The sequence below is a fragment of the Camelina sativa genome, chromosome 9 (genome assembly GCF_000633955.1).
Source record: "Camelina sativa cultivar DH55 chromosome 9, Cs, whole genome shotgun sequence".
Taxonomy (NCBI): Eukaryota; Viridiplantae; Streptophyta; class Magnoliopsida; order Brassicales; family Brassicaceae; genus Camelina; species Camelina sativa.
Window position 1 is genome coordinate 9849270 of NC_025693.1, and position 20887 is coordinate 9870156.

Consider the following 20887-nt stretch of genomic DNA (forward strand, 5'->3'; position numbering starts at 1 on the left):
GAAGAGAGCAGTGGCAAAATGGGTAAGCCAATGTGATTCATGTCAACGAATCAAGGTAGAGCATCAAGTGCCAGCGGGATTGCTTCGCAACTTGCCCATACCGACGTGGAAATGGGACTCTATCTCTATGGATTTTATTACCGGCCTACCTATAAGAAAAGGAAGAATCAATGACGCAGTATGGGTAGTGGTTGACCGTTTAACCAAAGTAGCCCGTTTGGTTCCAGTACGAAGCACAGATCAAGCGCCAGTCTTGGCAGAGAAGTATATAGACGAGATTCTGAAGTTGCATGGAGTGCCAGCAAATATTGTTTCCGATCGTGATCCAAAGTTCGCATCAATATTCTGGCAAGATTTACATAGGGCGTTGGGAACAGATGTTCATATGAGCACCTCTTTTCACCCAGAGACTGACGGGCAAACGGAGAGGACAATTCGCACCATAGAGGACATGATCCGACTATGTGCGCTAGAACGGTCATCAGATTGGGAGAAGAATTTTCCATTGGTGGAATTCGCGTATAACAATAGTTATCACTCGAGTACCGGCATGTCGCCATTTGAGGCCATGTACGGAAGGCCGTGTAGAACGCCTTTATGTTGGACGGAAGTTGGAGAGCGAACAAGTTTCAATCACAAGTTGATTGATGAGACGACAGAGAAAATCAAGTTTATCCGAGAGAGCATGAAGAAGGCTCAAGATCGCCAAAAGAAGTACGCAGACCGTAAGAGGCGAGAAGTGGAATTCGAAGTTGGAGACATGGTGTATTTGAAGGTTGTACCACAAAAAGGAAAGGATCGTTTTGGCAAAGTGGGAAAGTTTGCGGTAAGGTTTATCGGACCGTACCGGATTGAGAGAAGAGTTGGCGAGGTAGCCTATCGGTTATCAATGCCCGAGGTTATGCGATTGCATAAAGTCTTCCACGTTTCACAACTACGGAAGCATGTGCCAGATCCTAGAATGATTGTGCCAGAACCTATCGAGGAGTTGGAGCCAAATCTCACATACCCCGAAGGACCGTTTGGAATAGGGCAAAGAAGGACTCGGAAGTTGAAGAATAGAAGTATCCCTCAAATCCAAGTATTCTGGGGAAAACAGAACCGTAAGGTCACCACATGGGAAGATGAGGATAGGATGCGTGCCAAGTATCTTCAGTTGTTTGCGGAAGAAGATGAGGCAGGACCGTCAGAACCCTATGGAATTCGGGACGAATTCGATTAAGGGGGGGAGAATGTAGTGACCCTCACCAAGGGATAACNGCGAGAAATTCCGGCTAAGTGTTGTAAGATTTGGTAGTGCGATCCATCCGGTTCCGTGCCACATGCAGCCGCGACNGGGAAAAAGAAGGCAGAAAGAAGAGCTGGAAGTTTGATGAAGGGAAGTCCGAGAAAAAGTTAATGGACCAAGAGTTGTCCGAGTCGTCCGGGACGTACCGCACGTACCGTCCAGAACGCATTACCCGGCAATCGCCAAGAATTGCCGAGAGTACCGATTACCCGAGGGAAGCTGCCGATGGATGCTGATAGTTGCCGAGAAAGCTGCCGAGGACCGGCGATGGTCAACCGAGAGCAGTAAAAGTCTTCCCCACCAAGAATCACTTAAGTCAAGGAAGCTAAGTGGATTAATATTTTAATCAAGAAGGCTTAGTGGAGTTAAGTGGGTGACTATTTTATTCAAGGAGGCTTAGTGGGTTTTTAGTGGAGGATTAAAGAATTCAAGGGAGCTTAAGTGGAATTCAAGGTGTTGAAGCAAGGAGCTTCCAAGTGTTGAAGTCCCTCTAATAGGGAGAGTGCATGCGACTCCCATTGGCTGTCTCCACCGCCCACTTGTTCTATAAATAAGCTCTCATTCCTCTCATTTTCGCTCAAGGAAAGAAGGGGTAAGTTAAGAGAAATTGAGAGAGAAAGAGTGAGTGTTTGCGAGAGAAAGAAGAAGGTGTTTGCGAGAAGAGGAAGAAATTGCAAGAGAAGACTATCGACCAAGACCATCAACGTTAGATCGATAAGGAAATCGATTCTAACCGAAGGAGAGATCCGAGTAGCAGCGAGAAGAGCTTCATCAAAGGAGATCATTCGTCGACGGTTTACTGTGAGTTCAGGCACATATTTGCATCGGCTTAATTGGAGAGTTAAAAACATCCATCTAGTGCGCGGTTTTGTATGTTTCATGTAGATGCATTTTCTTGAAGTTCTTTTATGTTTTCTTGTTTAAATGCATGCATGGTGAGGTTGTGCAAGTTACTAGGTCGAAATGATCTAGTAACAGAAGGCGATATTTGGTTGAGTTATGGGTAAGAATATGGGTTTAAGTCCCGTATAAACTCAAGTAAGATCTTCGGTGAGATCTTAAAACGTTTTTGTCCGCGAGAAATTCCGGCTAAAAGTTGTAAGATTTGGTAGTGCGATCCATCCCGTTCCGTGCCACATGCAGCCGCAACATGTAACCCATGTTCGTGTGTGTGCAGGGTTGGTCACGAAGAGCTCGGAGGTTACTGGGCTCGCTACCCTGGCCGAGGCTATTTACACGACGGTGTAATTTTGGCTGATATCCAAACGCTTGCCTTTGTGGTTGCGATTTGGAGAAATCAGGAGGGGTTGGGGGAGAGGGATGCTTACCGGGCCCAAATAAAAATTTAAACTTGTTAAAAACTGTTGTTTCTTTTCAAGTTTTGTTGTTGCATGTTGCATGTTGTTGTGTGTTGTTGCATGTAGTTGCGATTGTTGGTAGAATGTTTTTGTTAGCTTGATAAGCTTCTGCATGTCATCTCTGATGGTTGTTAAGTCGTTTTGCTTGCTTGCTTGTTAATCGCTTATGCTTGCATGCTGTTTATCAGTGCTTGCATGTTGCTTGTTTATGTTCGCATGTTGTTGTATTTGCGTGCATGTTGATTGTTAATGGGGAAATTGGGGTTTGGGATTTATTTCTCTGCAGGAACCCTGAGCTCACTAAGTAATCTTAGATAACTTATGATAAAATTGTTGTTCTGCAGGTGACCCTAGAGGGAACTAGAGGGCGAGGTGAACGATAGGGCTCCGGAGTAGTTTTCTTTTTGGTGTCTATTGTAAAAATTCAAAGTATGTTTATTTGCGAACCAAACTTTGGCGTTAAGCCGTGTGAACTATTTTGGTATAATCGGTTGTGAAAACTTGTTTAAGTTTTAATGTATTCGTATTTTCTCTTAAAACAAATGGGTCGTACTGATATAGACTTAGTCCGAGTCGGCCCAACGCACGGNGTTTAAATGCATGCATGGTGAGGTTGTGCCAGTTACTAGGTCGAAATTATCTAGTAACAGAAGGCGATATTTGGTTGAGTTATCGGTAAGAATATGANGGGAACCTCGCCGAGGGACTGGTCGAAGGGCCTGATTCGTTCTCGTACCCGACCGGACCTTTGACGAACGTTCCCATAGTAGCGCTCCGGTGCCGTCCGATGGCCTGGGTGGTCATAGTACGGTTCGGGAGCGTTACACTTACACTATCTACCCAATAGATTATAACCCCGACTAAATAAAGTGTAAGCCTATGTACTCTACCATAATCATGTCCGCTCATGAATAACAAAGTATTCAATCTCACAACCTTGGCTTATGCCTGCTCTAACCTACATACACCCACGAGATCTCCTCCAACCCTAGGATCTACGCAATCTCCACGATATGATAAGTTTTGCTCCTCAAGGTTATCGTTTTTTTAAATTGTTGTAAAGAATATTTTGTGAATCTCTACAACAAATCTAGTATTCAACTATATCACCAAGTCATCAGTCCCGCCTCTTTGACATATCACATCGTCTTCTCTAGATTCGCCACAAAGTTCTGATATGTATAGAAGCTGCATCTTCATTACATCCATATTTCTCGTTGATCTCAATGAGATTAAGATATTTTCAGAATTTGTTGACTAACGAATAATTGTATTTATCAGTTATTACCAAAATCAAAAGATCACTATCCTATTAGTAAAAGTTTCCGCTACATCATTAAGTTTAGTGTACAAGACAACCTTTGAATGTGTCTTTGTTAGATTAAACGGAAACAAAGAGATAAGATGAGACAAAATGAGATGAGATGAGAGTGCAATCGGTAAAGAGAGTGAACTAGAGATTAGATTCCCTTAGTGTAAATGTTACAAGGTGGCTATAAGCCTTTAAATAGGTAAAAACATTAGGGCTACTCCCTTACATGCGACACACTAGTTTGATAGGGACACAAAGAGAGAGAAATGCTAATCCCTAGAGTGAAAGCGACCTGAATTGGTCTCCCAAGAGGATACCAAACCCGTGACTCTCTTCTTCCTTCTCTCCTAACGGCTACAAGGAAGTTCTCGATCCTTCTCTTGGGCCTTAGATCATTGTGGCCTCTTCTTCACTCCATGGGAGATGGTAAGACTCAGCCCCTTATGTAAGACTCGGCCCCTTAACTTACATGTACGGACGACGGTACGGACACCTCCTAGCTTAATCGATCCTGATCAATAGTCTTTGGTTGAAAAATTTCACATTCGGATATCGAAAGAGAAGAAAATATTGAAGATGTTGTTTCCGCAGCAGGCTGTTGTTTGGAACAAGGAGCTGCAAGGACACAGGACTATGTATATGAGGATAGACGAGTGAAGGTTGCCAAGGAAGCACAGCTGACGTGTCAAGTCTGGTGGTGGTCGAATTTGAAGATAGAGCAGAATCGGGAGAGAAGATATTTGGAAATTTTTGTTCTCGGTGATTAAAGGAAGGAAGACCTTAGCGAACAAGTAATTGCCTTAGACGAAGATTTGAAGATCTTTTGGTTAGGAGTTTGTGATGTCTAGTATAAAAGATCAAGGGAATTTAGTCGTAGGTTTTTAACACTTCTAAAAACTTTTTGTGAGAGATTGTAACTTCAAGGCTAATCAAAGAAGGCTAAGAAGGTGAGTGTTGAGATATTCTCTTAGATCTATATTGGTGATAGTTTAGATGGAAAAGAGGAGAGTGCTTAGATTTATTCTTGTAATCATTTACGTGTTTGATAAGAATAAATAGAGAAGCGTTTGCTTGGCGTTTTCAAAGCAGAAGATTGTGGTGCTAACCCTCTATACCTTTATAATTGGTATCAGAGCAGACACCTGATAAAAGTCTGTTTTGTCTTTTCGACAGGTGAGATCTTGTGACAAGAGGTATGGAGAAACCACAAGCTTATGTTGCAATAACAAAAGTTCTGAAACTGGATCCAGAGAACTATGGGCATTGGAAGGTGTCAGTCAAACAGGCTATTCAATGCATGGACATGGAGACCTGGTTTGTTGTTGAAGATGGCTGGACCGAACCAATGGTGAAAGATGACAAAAGTAAATTGATGCCTAAACCTCAGAAATAGTAGACTGCATAAGAGAAGGCTGAGGCTAAGCACAACTCACAAGCCTTGTCGGTGATTTTCAACTCATTACCGCTGGATCAGTTCAATAGTGTCCAGGGATGTGTGGCTGTGAAAGAAGCTTGGGATATCCTCCAAGTTACCTTCGAAGGAACTAGTAATGTAAAACAGACACGTCTGGACAATCTGGCATCAGATTTTGAGAATCTATCCATAGAAGAGGGTGAAACCATTGGTAGTTACAGCAGTCATCTAAGTGTTATTGCACAGGAGGCGGTTTTCATGGGCAAGCTGAATGAGGTGTCAAACGGGCTGGCCCGCATCCATCTGGGCCGTCTGCGGCGGGCAGTTTTAATTTTTTGGACCGCGACGGGCCGGCCCGCTAAGCCCGCGGACATAAAAGTTATGTTTAAGCCCGCCCCGCTAAGCCCAGCGGGTTAACGGGCCACCCCGCGGGCCTAAATAATATATTATCAAAATAAAATAAAATTAATAAATTATAATTTTAAAAATAATTTTAAATAAAATTAATGTTTATATTAATTATTTATAGATGTTTTAATTTTTTTATATTAAATTTAGTTGTATTGTCACATAATTTTAAAAGATATATGTTTAAAATAATATAAAAATAGTTATATATCTATATTAAATATTTATTTTTATTAAATAATTGAAAACCGCGGGCCGACCCGCCAACCCGCGGACATAACCCGCTATAACCCGTAATCCACTTGGGCTAGGCCCGCAAGGCCCGCTTTTTAATGGGCCTAATATTTAGTGTCCATACCCGCCCAACAGAGGTACTATTTGGGCTAGGCCCGCGGGCATGGAGCCCGCTTGACACCTCTAGGCAAGCATTACAAGGATAAGAAGCTGATGAAGAAATTTCTTAGGAGTATCCCAGACAAGTTTCAACCACACAGATCCGCCATTGACATCTCTTTGAACTCAGATGAATTGAAGTTCAGTCAAGTTGTTGGAATGATGCAATCTTTTGAGATGCAGCTGAAGAAAAAGGATCAACGTGCTGAATGATCATTTGCCCTTAAGGGTGTTGAAACACAGAAGATTGCTGAGACACAAGATACTGCAGATGAGGAAAAAGTTGGGTTAATTGTGAGGAATTTCTTTCGGAAGATGGAGTGTGGTCAGCATAAAGGTTCCTCATCTACGGTCAGAAGTGACTTAGAAAAGGACTTTAAGAGGGGTGACAACCAAGAGCGTCAATGTCTGGAGTGCGAAGGTTACGGACATCTCAGGGCAGAGTGTCCTAACAACAAGTGCAAAGGTTCAATGCAGTGCTATGGGTTCAAAGGATATGGACACACCAAGGCTGAATGTCCTACCAAAGAGAGTAAATCCAAATCATTTGTTGTCTGGAGTGATAGTGAATCTGATGATGATGAGCAAGATGGTGAAGTTCTCAATAACTATGTTGCTCTACTGGGAGTCATTGAGGAATATGAAGTGGTAGACCAGGACGTGAAGGATCAATCAGCTGTTGTGTCTGATTCTGAGGATGACGATGCAAATCTGCCAGCTGAGGAACAGGTTACCCTGTTAATTTCACGTATAGTTCAAAAAACTCAGGAATATGATGCGTTGCTGGCTGAACAATTAGATCTGGTATCAAGGCTCAACTTGTTGTCTTCAGAACTTGAGGAGGAAAGAACCAAGTCTCAGAGACTTGAGAAGCAACTGCATGAGTAGCTGAAAAACATGAGAATGCTGAGCAAAGAAACAAAGGATCTTGACACCATTATGAGTAGTGGAAGAGTTGGCAATATCAAGTGGGCACTCGGGTATCAAGGTGACGATGCCTCGACATCCACGAAGTTTGTCAAGGGCCTGAATTCAGTGAACGAAGAGGCTGCACCTATCCAACCGAAGACACAAGTGACGGCACCAGCCAAGGACAATCATCACCATGCAAGAAGTGATCATCCTCAAAGGAGAATTCATTCTTCCTACAGAGCACCGTATAGAGCTATGCATGTGACTCAGTTATTTGTTCCATACGGTTTGGGTGCAAATTCCTACTCAGCACATCAGGCTTATGGACCAGTTTACAATGTTCCACGAAGTCGAAGGAATGGGTGTTGGTACTGCGGAAGTCTAACTCATTTTTAAAGCATAGTGTTGCGAGTACAACAATCGCATGTTAAAGGTTACCCAACAAGAGGCTTATCCTAGAGGTATGAGACAAATCAACAAGCAGTTGTTTGTCAAAAGGAATGGTATGTACTGTAATGTAGCTCATGCTGAGGATAAGTTTGGCTCTGACCAAAAGAAGTGGTATCTTGATAGAGTTGTTCCAGACACATGACCGGAACTCATACTAACTTGTCAGAATTTGAGAATATATCTATTGGGCATGTTACTATTGGTGATGGAGCAAAAGGAGAAATCAAAGGTAAAGGTGTTACTCGTGGAAGTACACAACCCAGTCTCAAAGATGTATTTCTAATTGATGGGTTAAAGGCAAATATCATCAGTGTCAGCCAGCTGTGTGATGAAGGTTTAGATGTTACTTTCACTAAACGGGATTGCAAAGCTGTTAATCAACAAGGGTCTATCAAGCTCGAAGGCAAGCGGTCTGGAAATAACTGCTATATGTGGAAGTCAACAAATCATTGTTTTCATGCATCCACAGGGGCATACACTGAGTTGTGGCACCAGAATCTAGGTCATATGAACATCCGCACCATGCATAAACTCGCACATCAAGAAATTATCCGAGGGATACCTAAGCTCCAGTATGATCAACACTTTATATGTGGACCCTGCAAGAAAGGGAAACAGGTAAAAGTGTCACACAAGGCTGTTCCTTATGTCCGCACTGGCCGTATTTTGGAACTGGTTCACATGGATCTCATGGGTCCAATTTGAGTTAATAGTCTGTGTAGTGAACGCTTCATTTTTGTTATGGTCGATGACTACTCTCGCTACACATGGGTGTGTTTTCTTCGGGAGAAGTCTGATACACTTGATTGCTTTCATATTTTGGCCTTACAAATCAAAGGTGAGAAGTGGGCTATCAAGGCGATACATAGTGATCATGGTGGGGAGTTTCAGAATGTGTTGTTTGATGAGTTTTGCACAACTCAGGGGATTACACATCAATTTTCAGAACCCAGAACGCCTGAACAGAACGGTGTGGTTGAGCGCAAGAACAGAACTCTGCAGGAGATGGCTCGGGCAATGCTTCATGGGAATCAAGTTCCTCAACAGTTTTGGGATGAGGCTGTCAATACTGCATGTTACATTATTAATCGTGTGTATGTTCGCCCAGGGACTTCCAAGACACCCTATGAATTGTGGAAGGGTCGCACTCCCTCAGTCAGTTATTTCCCTGTTTTTGGGTGTGTATGTTGCATCTTAAATGATAAAGACCAGCTGGGAAAGTTCGACACCAAGAGCGACGATGGACCATTCATGGGTTATTCAGGAAACAGCACTGCTTTTCGTGTGTACAACAAGCGAATGCGTTCTGTTCAAGAAACTGTCAATGTGGTGTTCAATTCCACACTCCGATGAGTCGGTAACTGCTGCTCCTGAGACCTCCTCTGGTGTACTAGAGTCTACAGACTCTACTATAGCTCCTTGTGCTTCCTCAGAGGAATGTCCTCTTCCAGATTTCTCGGGTGCATCGGAATCACTCCTATAATGATGTTATTGGCGAGATTCAGGGGGACGAGTTACCAGGGGAAAGCAGATTGAATTTCTTCATCTGGCTGGGAAGAAACAGCGATCAATCATTCAGCAAGTGCCTCTGGACTCTGAAGTCGTACGATTTGCCAGTTTTGTCTCCTCAATTGAGCCGAAGAATCACAAAGAAGCTATGGCAGATGAGTTATGGATAGCTGCAATGCAAGATGAGCTTAAACAGTTTGCTCGCACCGATGTGTGGGAACTTACAAGAAGACCGGAGGATGTCAATGTTGTGGGAACCAAATAGATCTTTAAGAACAAAAGTGATGGAAATGGATGCATTGTGAGAAACAAAGCTCGCCTTGTTGCTCAGGGCTACTCACAAGTAGAAGGGGTTGACTTTGATGAAACCTTCGCACCTGTGGCAAGGTTGGAATCCATTCGCTTTCTGTTCGGAATGGCATGTGCATTGAACATCACACTTCATCAGATGGATGTTAAGAGTGCCTTCCTTAACTGAATTCTTCAAGAAGAAGTCTATGTCGAGCAATCCAAAGGATTTGACGATCCTCAGCATCTGGAACATGTGTACAAATTGAAGAAAGCTATGTATGGACTCAAACAGGCACCTAGAGCATGGTATGAAAGGTTGACAATGTTCCTCATGGATCAAGGCTATGTTCGTGGAAGTGTGGACAAGATTCTGTTCGTTCTAAGTCTCGACAAAGGCTTGATGTTTGTGCAAATCTATGTCGATGACATTGTCTTTGGATCAACCTGCCAGCAACTCTTCGATCAGTTTGTCCAGAATATGACTGATGAATTTGAAAGGAGTATGTGTAGTGAACTAACTTATTTTTTGGGCTTGCAGGTACAGCAGTCGGCTGATGGCATCTTTGTGTCTCAAAGCACGTATGCAAAGAGCTTGGTAACAAGATTTGGTCTTACCACCAGTAAGGAAGCCAAGATACCTATGGGGGTAAACGACAAGCTCTTGAAGGATGAAGCAGGGGAGGATGTGGATGAGAAGTTGTATCGAGGAATGATTGGTATTCTTCGATATTTGACAGCAAGCCATCCAGACATTTGCTTAGCAGTTTTTGTATTTGCGAGATATCAAGCGAGACCGAAAAAGTCACATCTCCTGGCTGTGAAGAAGGTCATCAAGTACATCAAAGGCACAATTGAACTTGGTATCTACTACACCAAGGACACAACCACCAGTTTAACAGGCTACTGTGATGCTGATTGGGCTGGTTCCGTGGATGATCGCAGAAGCAAGAGTGGTGGATGCTTCTTTATGAGAAACAATCTAATAACTTGGCATAGTAAGAAGCAAAACAGTTTATCTCTGTCAACAGCTGAAGCTGAGTACATAGCCTTGGGTAGCTGTTGCACGCAACTAATGTGGATAAAGCAGATGGCTGCTGTTTACGGTATTGTTTCTGACTCTATCTTAATCCATTGTGACAATCAAAGTGCAATAAATATTTCTAAAAATCATGTTCAATATTCGTGAACTAAACATATAGATATTAGACATCACTTCATTCGTCAATTGGTTGAGGCGAAACTGATTGAGATTGATCATGTCCGTACTAAATTCCAGTTGGCTGATATGTTTACTAAACCATTGGATTTTAACAGATTCACTAATCTGCGGAAGTCCATTGGGATCTGTGAAATCTAATTCTTGGTTGAGTTGTGCTGATTGATTGTTAGGGACACAAACCAAATCAGACCATGGAAATCCTAGGATACATAAAAGATTAGCGGTTTTCTTGTACTTAAAGACTTGGTGGAAAATAGCTTTATGTCATGCCGGTCCATGTCCCTGTAAAATGTTGTCATGTCATTAGGAGGTCAAAGAGCTGAGGAGAGACAAAGCCTTGTGATTGTTTCAGAGGCTTAGGCTGATGTCAGTGATTAATTAAGTCAAGTGATATCACTGAACCCCAAGATCTTCGAAGCACAAAAAGGTGGTAATACAAAGCACTGTGAGTCATCAAAGCAGTGTGGAGAAAAAAAAAAAAAAAAAAAAAAAAAAAGGGAAGAAACTTGCTTCTTGATCTCTCCAAAGAATTTTTAGCTGCCTATGCATGTTTGTTTTGCATCAAAAGGACTGAAGGCATGACAGTGTGAAAGTCTAGCCACCATTGTCGACTAATGATCTTTGACAATCCAAGAGGTTGTGGTAGTATCTGATGAGTGTGCTGATGCAAAAAATTGGCATGGCCTCACAAGGAGAGGTTTCGAGGTATGTTCCATATGTATTAAAAGTTTTAAAAAAAAAAATGTGTCATGGATTGATCTCTCTCTGGGTCCCTGAACAATTCTATGTGAAGATTGATAAATAAGTTGTATTAGTTCAAGTGATTGTATTGTTTTCACTCGGAAAAGGCATTATTGCACTGATTTGTTGTTCTGAGTGGATGCAGGAATATTGTGATGTGGACCAACTTGGCCCGTTAAGAGATATATATAAGAGGATCGTTGTTTAGGGTTTTCACCTCGCATCCTCTTTGGGAATTTGAACTGTCGATTGCACAATCTTCTCTGTTCCGCTGTCTTTTTGTGACAACCCATCCTGTGGACCCCACAAGTCCCCGCTACCTTGTCCCCCTAGGCCCTAAGCTGGCCATGCAGGGCATCGATCCTAACCCCTCACCGTAGAAAGGAAATCACATCCAAATCCACCAGTAGGTTATTGGTGCGCCATGCATTCCTCGAACCCTGGTCCCCACCCTTTCACAACCTTCCCACAGGACAAGCTGTCACTTATTGAACTGGCCTGGATTTGGATGTGAGTTCCTTTCCACGGTGAGGGGTTAGGATCGATGTCCTGCAGGACCAGCTTAGGGCCTATGGGGACAAGTTAGCGGGGGCTAGTGGGGTCCATAAGACGGGTTGTCACACTTTTGATCCTTCATGCTTGTTGCTTTCTCTTTCGATTTGTATTAATCAAGTTGCAGCAATGAATTCCATCCTGAGCGGCTTGCAGTGCTCCCGAGGAACATCACCTGTCTGGTGGCAGATCAGCTTCCTCAGATACAACTCCGACGACCCCTCCGTGCACGACCATTGTTCTCTACAATCCAGATGGACTGGAGACGGAAGAGATCCCTCAAGATTTCACCAATGCATCTTCGCGTGACGGTCCAGCTGCCCCGGTGTCTGATCCTCCTCAGTCCCCTGTTGCATGCGACTCCTCCTCTGCCTCACCACCTCAGAATCTGGTTGTCGCCACTTCAACGGTTGTTGAGGTCTCCGACACTGATCAGTCGATTGAGATTCCGGGATCAAGTGTGTCTTCTCATCTCCGCAAGCGACAAACGGAGTCCGTCATCTCCAAAGCACCGACCAAACGCCCGTGTACAGGCGAATCTCGGAGTCGTGGTCCAGTCCTGACTCCTTTCGATCGCCAAAGGTTCCATTCTGCTAAGGCTGCACGACGGTACGTCACCTTTTCTACTCGCACCCTGGCTCCGGAATCGAGTTCTGTTTTCGATGATGATGGGACTGTCAAATCTCTGATCAAAAAATCCGGGTTGCTCAAGACCGTGACAGGAGTAGGCCCCTACGTTGCTGATGCAGTTTATGAATTTTGGGCTAATCTTCCAACTGTCAAGGTTGACACTGATCAGGTGGATGTTCTTATGCGTGACTGGATATATGAGTTCTCGCCTGCTCGAATCAATGCGCTGTTCGGCCTTAAATCAGTGGATCTATGTGAACAACGGCAACGAACTGCGGCGATCTTGGAGGAGGACTTAGCAATGTTCCTGTCAGATGGTAAGGTCAAGCAGTGTAAACAGTTGATCCATGCGGTATACGGAACCTAACCATCAAGGAACTCCACAAGCTCTGCTGTAGTAACTGGTCCCCGACTGCTAATCATGGGTACATCTCCGCAGGCTGTGCAATGGTCATTTACATGATCATGCATCATATCCCATTTGACTTTGGTCGGATGGTCTATGACCAGATTCCTCAGCTTGGTCTGCAAGCTCAGTCGACGTTCTGGCTGCCATTTCCGAGTCTAATCTGTCAGCTGCTTCAAGCTCAGCATCTTGTTGCTGCTGACAGTCAACCCTCAACTCGCAAGGCTGCAGCTAAGAAGACGGTATCTAAGGCTGTACAACCTGATCTCAAGGCTTATTCCGGTGCTGATCGTAAGGCTATGCGGCTGGTAATTAAGATTCTACATGATAGGATCTCCCTAGGATAGAAACTCTGATGAAGGCTGTAGGCTGATGAATGATGATGTGACTCGGTGATGATGGTGCGGAAGTGGCAAATACGGTGGGGATGATGATGTGAGATCGTGAATATTGAGGGATATGGTTATGATCGAATGATAGAACAATGATTAGATGGAGATAAATTATTTAGGTGGTGATATGGATTGTAACAAGTGAAGAGTTTCTGAATCACAAAGTGTATAGAAACCCAGAAATCAAGAACGCATTCAAGAATTCAAATTGAGAGAAGAAAGTTCACAAAACGTGTTTACAACATACTTCTTCGCTAAAGAACAAGGAGGCGTGGCTATGGGGCTTTATAATCAACCCTAGGCTCGACACTCCAAACAACAGGAAGTTCAAAATAAAACAACAAGACGTTTTAAGGAAAACAAGAAAAACAGCAAAACATCAGGTACTGAAGTCTGGCGACTTAATACTGAAGTCTGGTGACTAAAGTCTGAAGCCTGGTGACACAATACTGAAGTCTAGTGACTAAAGTCTGAAGTCTGGTGACACAATACTGAAGTCTGGTGACTAAAGTCTAAAGTCTGGTGACTTGTACATTATTCCCCCTTTGGTAATGATTTCTAGATAACTCGACGTAGTGATCCATTTGCCTCATTAAAAACCATGCTGAGAAAACCCATTGGGACAAAACTCAGCTATGGGAAAAAGAGTACAAACTTCACACCTAAGTTACCTAGTCATCATTACCGGGTGAAGTCTTCAGGTTGGATATGTTGAAGACTTGGATCCTTGGTAGGTTGAATGACCCGTCACCATGAGTGCATGAGCTTCCTTGGCCCTCTCCTTAGCTCTTGAACGAGTGATCCTTCCCACCACCTCCGGTTGCTCTGCAGCCTCTGGCTCCTTGCTTGCCACGATCATATCATCCTCCCCCTCTTCAAAAGGATTTGTCCTCAAATCGGAATCTGCATAATAAGAGAGCAAGTCAGAAATATTGAATGTTGATGATATGGTATACTTACCTTGAAGATCAGTCTGATATGCGTTGTCATTGATCCTCCTTATGACTTCCCTGAAAAACAAATTAGCTACAATAACAGCATCATCCGTCTTGTGACTTGCAATGAAATGAGCCAACTTGCTAAACCTGTCAACCACAACAAAAATAGAATCTCTACCATTTCTGGTTCGAGGTAAGCCAAGAACAAAATGCATAGAAATTTGAGTCCAAGGTTGAGAAGGATTCGTTAGAAGAGTGTACAAGCCGTGAGGCTGTACCTTACCCTTCGCCATTTTGTAGATATGGCACCTAGAACAAACCTTCTCAACGTCTTTCTGCATTTGAGACCAATAGAAGTGTTCTTGCAGTCCAAGTGGAGTCTTTGACACTCCGAAATGTCCAGCTAGTCCTCCTCCGTGAGCTTCTCTGATCAGCATCTCTCTCATGGATCCTCTTGGTATGCACAATCTATCATTAAAGAACAGATACCCATCCTGCCTATAGTAGTTTTCAAAAGCAAACTTATGGCATTTGCCATAGCTCTCAGCAAAGTCGATGTCAGTCTCATAAAATCCTACTAGATTAGAAGGCAAAGTAGAAATGAGAGTGTACCTCATGGATAATGCATCTGTGATTACATTATCCTTACCTGCACTTGGACTGAGGTTCTCTTTAATGTGTTCCTTGCTCATCAGCTCTTCTACTTGCTCCTGAAGCTCTTTAGTTTCTACTGGATTGGTTCTGTAAGCTGGTCTGTTCGATAGAGCTGAACCTGGTACCAATTCGATCTGATGCTTTATCCCACATAGTGGCGGCAAACCTGGAGATATCTCTTCTGGAAACTCATACTTGTACTCCTCTTTAATCTCTATGATTTCGCGTGGAAGCTCTTCTGCTGGCTTAGTGCTGGTGAGTGTCTCTTTATACCCAAACTTGAATATGCTCATCTCTGGCTCAAATAGCTTGTTGAACTCGCTGTGATTGATGTACAGGCTGTGAGACACTTTCTCTGTATCCTTGCGGTTCATGTGAAGCTGGTCCTTGTAGATTTCGCTGGGTGTAAGTGGTAGAAGAGTGACCTTGCGCCCTTTGAACTCAAATGACTTCTTGTTGGTGTAACCATCTTGAAACACTCTTCTGTCGAACTGCCATGGTCTTCCCAAAAGGATATGACTTGACTTCATTGGAATAACATCACAAAGCAGCTCATCCTCATACTTCCCAATCGCTAGTTTCACCATCACTTGCTGCGTGACTGTCAAAGCACCCTTGTTGTTCAACCACTGTAGCTGATAAGGTCTTGGATGTGAAGTAGTCTTGAGATTAAGCTTCTGTACCATCTCTTCACTAGCTGCATTAGTACAGCTACCACCATCGACAATCAAAGTGCAGACCTTGTCTTGAACCTTACACCTGGTGTGAAATAGGTTCTCACGCTAACCTCTATCATCTGGATGCATCTGTACACTTAAAGCTCTGCGTGCTACTAACATCTCTCCCATGACTGCGGATTCTCCTTCTTCATCTAGTTCAGGCTCTGCTTCACTTTCTGAACTGTCTTCTGGCACAATCTCTCCTCCCTCTTGAAGAAGAAACATCTTCTTGTTAGGACAGTCTCTGGAATAATGCCCCATCCCTTGGCATTTGAAACACCTGATATGATTTGTAGAGGTGCTACTCTTGGGCTTAAAATCGATTTTAACCTCCTCTTTGACTGTGGTTGTCACGGGTTTGCTGTCCTTGGTGAAGGCGGGTTTACTGAACTCTCTCGGCTTGGACAAGTCAGGCGCAAATGTAGACCTCACTCCCTTTCTCTTGATCTGCGATTCAATCAGCTCTGCCTTATGTACCATTTCTGCACATCTTCATAGTTCTGCAACTCTACCTTGTCTTGAATCTCTCTGTTTAAACCCCCAAGAAACCTCGACATAACCATGTCTTCACTTTCCCTTAGATCAGCTCTGATCATAAGTGTTTCCAGCTCCTGATAGTAGTCTCTAACAGACTTAGTGCCTTGAATGAGACGCCTAAGCTTGATAAGAATCTCCCTCTGATAATGTGTAGGCACAAACTTCTTTCTCATCTGCGTGACTAACTGTTCCCATGTAGTGATAGCAGGCTCTCTCTGTCGATGTCTAGTAAGCCCCAACTGCTCCCACCACAACAAAGCATAGCCATTGAATTCGGATATGGCTATCTTCACCTTGTTCAACTCAAAAGTACCTTGAACCTGAAAGTTGGACTCCATCTTCCTTTCCCAGTCTAGATAAGTTTCTGGATCATTGGTTCCATGGAAAGAAGGATACTGAATTTTAAGGTGCTTCAGCTGCTGCCTCAAAGGATCATAATCCCTGCCATGATCTCTGTTTCGGTTTCTCCTCATTGTCTCTTGACTATGATCTGAAACTTCTTCTTCTTCAGAATACTCTCTATCTGACTCAATGTAGATTCGATGCCCAGCTACTTGTTCAGCTCGTCGTGGGCGTATATGATCTCTGCCGGTTCAGCGTTGTTCTCTTTCTGTACCCTGAGTGCTTCTCCTCTGATTGAAACATGTCTCTCTTCCCCCAGTAGGTGACTTAACTGTTCTGACCCGTGTATGCTTGGAAGAGGTTCCCGCGTGAGCCTTTCCTTTAGCTAAAGGAAGGGCCTCATTAGGACTAGGCGGCTCTGTAGAACTATGTTCTGAAGCACTAGATGCGTGAGCTATGTCCTTGAACTGTTTCTCAAACTTGTTACTGAGCTGCTCATCTGTTGCTGAAACTGAGTAGACATTAACTTGTTTGCTTCTGCTATTTGCTTAGACATGGCTTGGTTCAAAGCTTCCATAGCTTCTGGATAAAGCTCCATTGTACCTGCAAATTAAAGAAGAGACTCGCAGTAAGTTGTTCCCTGAATGACAAAAACGAAAAATAAACTTTAAGACTCGGAATTTTAAACAATAGACTCACGGATATAGACCTAATATCGAACAAAACTACAACAGAAATCGATCAATACCAACCCTATAATGAACAAACTCGAAATAAACAAACCCTAATTTGCAGTCTAATTTCGAACAACACAAAACTAAATTCTAAACTCACAAAACTTGACCTAGACTCAAACGAATCAACAATAAACTAAACCCTATTCGATCTAGACACAAAAGAATCAACAAAAATTCAAACCCTAAAACTAAACAAACGAAATTTAAAAAAAAAAATCACAAGAGATTAGGGTTCTTAGAATCGCTTAGCCTTGGCACAGAGTTGGCTCTGATACCACATGATAGGATCTCCCTAGGATAGAAACTCTGATGAAGGTTGTAGGCTGATGAATGATGATGTGACTCGGTGATGATGGTGCGGAAGTGGCAAATACGGTGGGGATGATGATGTGAGATCGTGAATATTGAGGGATATGGTGATGATTGAATGATAGAACAATGATTAGATGGAGATAAATTATCTAGGTGGTGATATGGATTGTAACAAGTGAAGAGTTTCTGAATCACAAAGTGTATAGAAACCCAGAAATCAAGAACGCATTCAAGAATTCAAATTGAGAATAGAAAGTTCACAAAACGTGTTTACAACATACTTCTTCGCTAAAGAACAAGGAGGCGTGGCTATGGGGCTTTATAATTAACCCTAGGCTCGACACTCCAAACAACAGGAAGTTCAAAATAAAACAACAAGACATTTTAAGGAAAACAAGAAAAACAGCACAACATCAGGTACTGAAGTCTGGCCACTTAATACTGAAGTCTGGTGACTAAAGTCTGAAGTCTGGTGACACAATACTGAAGTCTGGTGACTAAAGTCTGAAGTCTGGTGACTAAAGTCTGAAGTCTGGTGACTTGTACATTATTCCCCCTTTGGTAATGATTTCTATATAACTCGACGTAGTGATCCATTTGCCTCATTAAAAACCATGCTGAAAAAACCCATTGGGACAAAACTCAGCTATGGGAAAAAGAGTACAAACTTCACACCTAAGTTACCTAGTCCTCATTACCGGGTGAAGTCTTCAGGTTGGATATGTTGAAGACTTGGATCCTTGGTAGGTTGAATGACCCGTCAACTATGAGTGCATGAGCTTCCTTGGCCCTCTCCTTAGCTCTTGAACGAGTGATTCTTCCCACCACCTCCGGTTGCTCTGCAGCCTCTGGCTCCTTGCTTGCCACGATCATATCACTACAAGATGCACTCGTTGTAGGTAAGTGTTCTGTTTAACTCAGCACTTTGTTCTCTGCTTCACTTGATTGTTTTTGACTCATTTTTGTCAAACAAGCAGATGGAGATGTGGACTCGGACTCCAATGAGTGAAGGGGTTTTAGTTTTGTGGGGGAGTTTGTTGTATTTATGGGGGAGCAAACTCTGTTTTGTTTTGGAATTTTCATTGTTCTTTGGACTTGAACATTGTTTTTGTTTCGGTTGGTCTGTAATAAGTTTTTGAACCTGACCTGGTGTTATATCTTGTTTTGTCTTGTACTTCTGTGTGGTTCTTGATCGTGTCAGGTATTGGAGGATCAATTGCTTGTTTATCAAAGAAAGTCAAAAAGGGGGAGATTGAAGATGTTGTTTCCGTAGCAGGCTGTTGTTTGGAACAAGGAGCTGCAAGGACACAGGACTCTTCATCGGAGGACAGACGAGTGAAGGTTGCCAAGGAAGCACAGCTGACGTGTCAATCCTAGTGGTGGTCGAATTTGAAGATAAAGCAGAATTGGGAGAGAAGATATTTGGAGAATATTGTTCTCGTTGATTAAGGGAAGGAAGACCTTGGCGAACAAGTAATTGCCTTAGACGGAGATTTGAAGATCTTCTGGTTAGGATTTTGTGAGGTCTAGTATAAAAGATCAAGGTAGTTTAGTCGTAGGTTTTTAACACTTCTAAAAATCTTTTGTGAGAGATTGTAACTTCAAGGCTAATCAAAGAAGGCTAAGAAGGTGAGTGTTGAGATATTCTCTTAGATCTATACTGGTGATAGTTTAGAATAGAAGAGTGCTTAGATTTATTCTTGTAATCATTTACGTGTTTAATAAAAATAAATAGAGAAGCGTTTGCTTGGCGTTTTCCAAGCAGAATATTGTGGTGCTAATCCTCTGTACCTTTACAAATATACGTGCACATTATATCTTTTGAATTAGCAACCATTTAAGTCACTTGTGTTGAGATCAATCACTAAATCTCTAAAAAAAAAGTTCTTTCTAGAAAAAACGATATATTAATCATGTTACCAAGCATATTAAATTTAAACTATACCCAAAAAATTTTGGCATAATTATTACTTATTAGTATTACTATAAGAATAATGCGACTTAACATAAGTAGCGGACGACATCGATAAAGCCTATATTGTTATGTATCTATCCAACCCCATGAACATGACTTATCATTTTAAAATAGATTTTCCATATTACCAGAGGGTTATATGGATGTGAGCCTAGAATGAAAAAGGGGGCAATGCAACTAATTGACACATCATTTCATTTTATTATTTTCCTCATTCGATAGAACCATTGTTGATATGGGTGAGAGGATATAATATATTCGTATCCGTTCAAGTAATATATATACAAACATATCTAGAAATTTAGAATATTTGAAATTGAAGCAAAGGGGAAGATGATGGAGAAAGAAACAACAGCCACGACAAGCACTTGGACATGAAAGAAAGAAAAAAAAAAAGAACAAAAGAAAATGTAATGGGGACCTTCACACATGGGTGTTAGAAAGAGAAGTATATAGTGGAGCCAACGCCGAAGCTCATCTTAAGAATCTTTTCTAGCGAAATGTTGGTTGCAACCTCACCTTCCCTACCTTTTATTCATCTTAATTTCAACATTGACAATCTTTTGTTTCAATCATCTTTCTTTGGAAAACATTTGCACTGTTTTTTTTTAATTAAAGTATGCATGAATCGTGTGCTGGTTGATCGAGGGATTGAATACCGTATAAATGTATGATTAAAGACTATTAAGTTTGGCTAGTAGTTTTAAACAGACAAAAAGTTTGGGTAGATGCAAAACATTGTGCTGCATGAGCAATGCATGTGATTATTGATTGAATTTGTACTATATTATATTTGGTACATGATCATTTTTGTATGGTGGTGCATCCATCAAATCAATTCTTTTTGTTATAGAGAATAATAAGAAACCAAAAGTATTATTGATCTTCTTTTCTTCTTAAGGGATAACAACCAATTGTAGTAATATAATATAAATAAACTTACGAACATTCTAATGTTTCTCCAATATAGTTTGTAAACTTTTTCCCCCTCTTGGAATCATCCAAACCAAGAGTAGTGTGCTGATGAACTTATTCTTAACTTATAATTAGGTGCTTTCCCACGCAACGCGTGGGTTGTGGTGTAGTTGGCACTTTCTTGTTTTTTTTTTTTCGTCTTTTTCGTTTTCTCTTTTGTATTATTTCGTTTTAATTAGGCATATATGGGCTTTGCCGTCACTTTTATTTATACACTATATGTTTATACCATTTCGTTCAGATGTGTATAATTGTGGCGTTTACTTTTTATGAATTATGAAGATGTTGTTTCTTGCTTTTGAGGATCCAATCTTATCATTGAGTGATATTGTTTCCAATACATTTATTGTATTATAGATTTTCTAATTAACTGCTTATGTAAACCCTTCATACGTTGATGTTGTAATAATAAGTTATTTTTTT

The 20887-nt window shown here is 42.0% G+C and overlaps 1 protein-coding gene across 1 annotated transcript in view; it reads left to right on the top strand.

Annotated features, from left to right (window-relative positions):
* LOC104715162 overlaps positions 1 to 7061 on the top strand; it is an 11275-nt gene extending 4214 nt beyond the window's left edge. Inside the window, exons 5-9 of the mRNA XM_010432600.1 lie at positions 56 to 1185; positions 2466 to 2568; positions 5132 to 5272; positions 5433 to 5648; positions 6417 to 7061. Coding sequence (XP_010430902.1) covers positions 56 to 1185; positions 2466 to 2568; positions 5132 to 5272; positions 5433 to 5648; positions 6417 to 7061 — 2235 coding nt within the window. The remainder of the gene's footprint in view (positions 1 to 55; positions 1186 to 2465; positions 2569 to 5131; positions 5273 to 5432; positions 5649 to 6416) is intronic.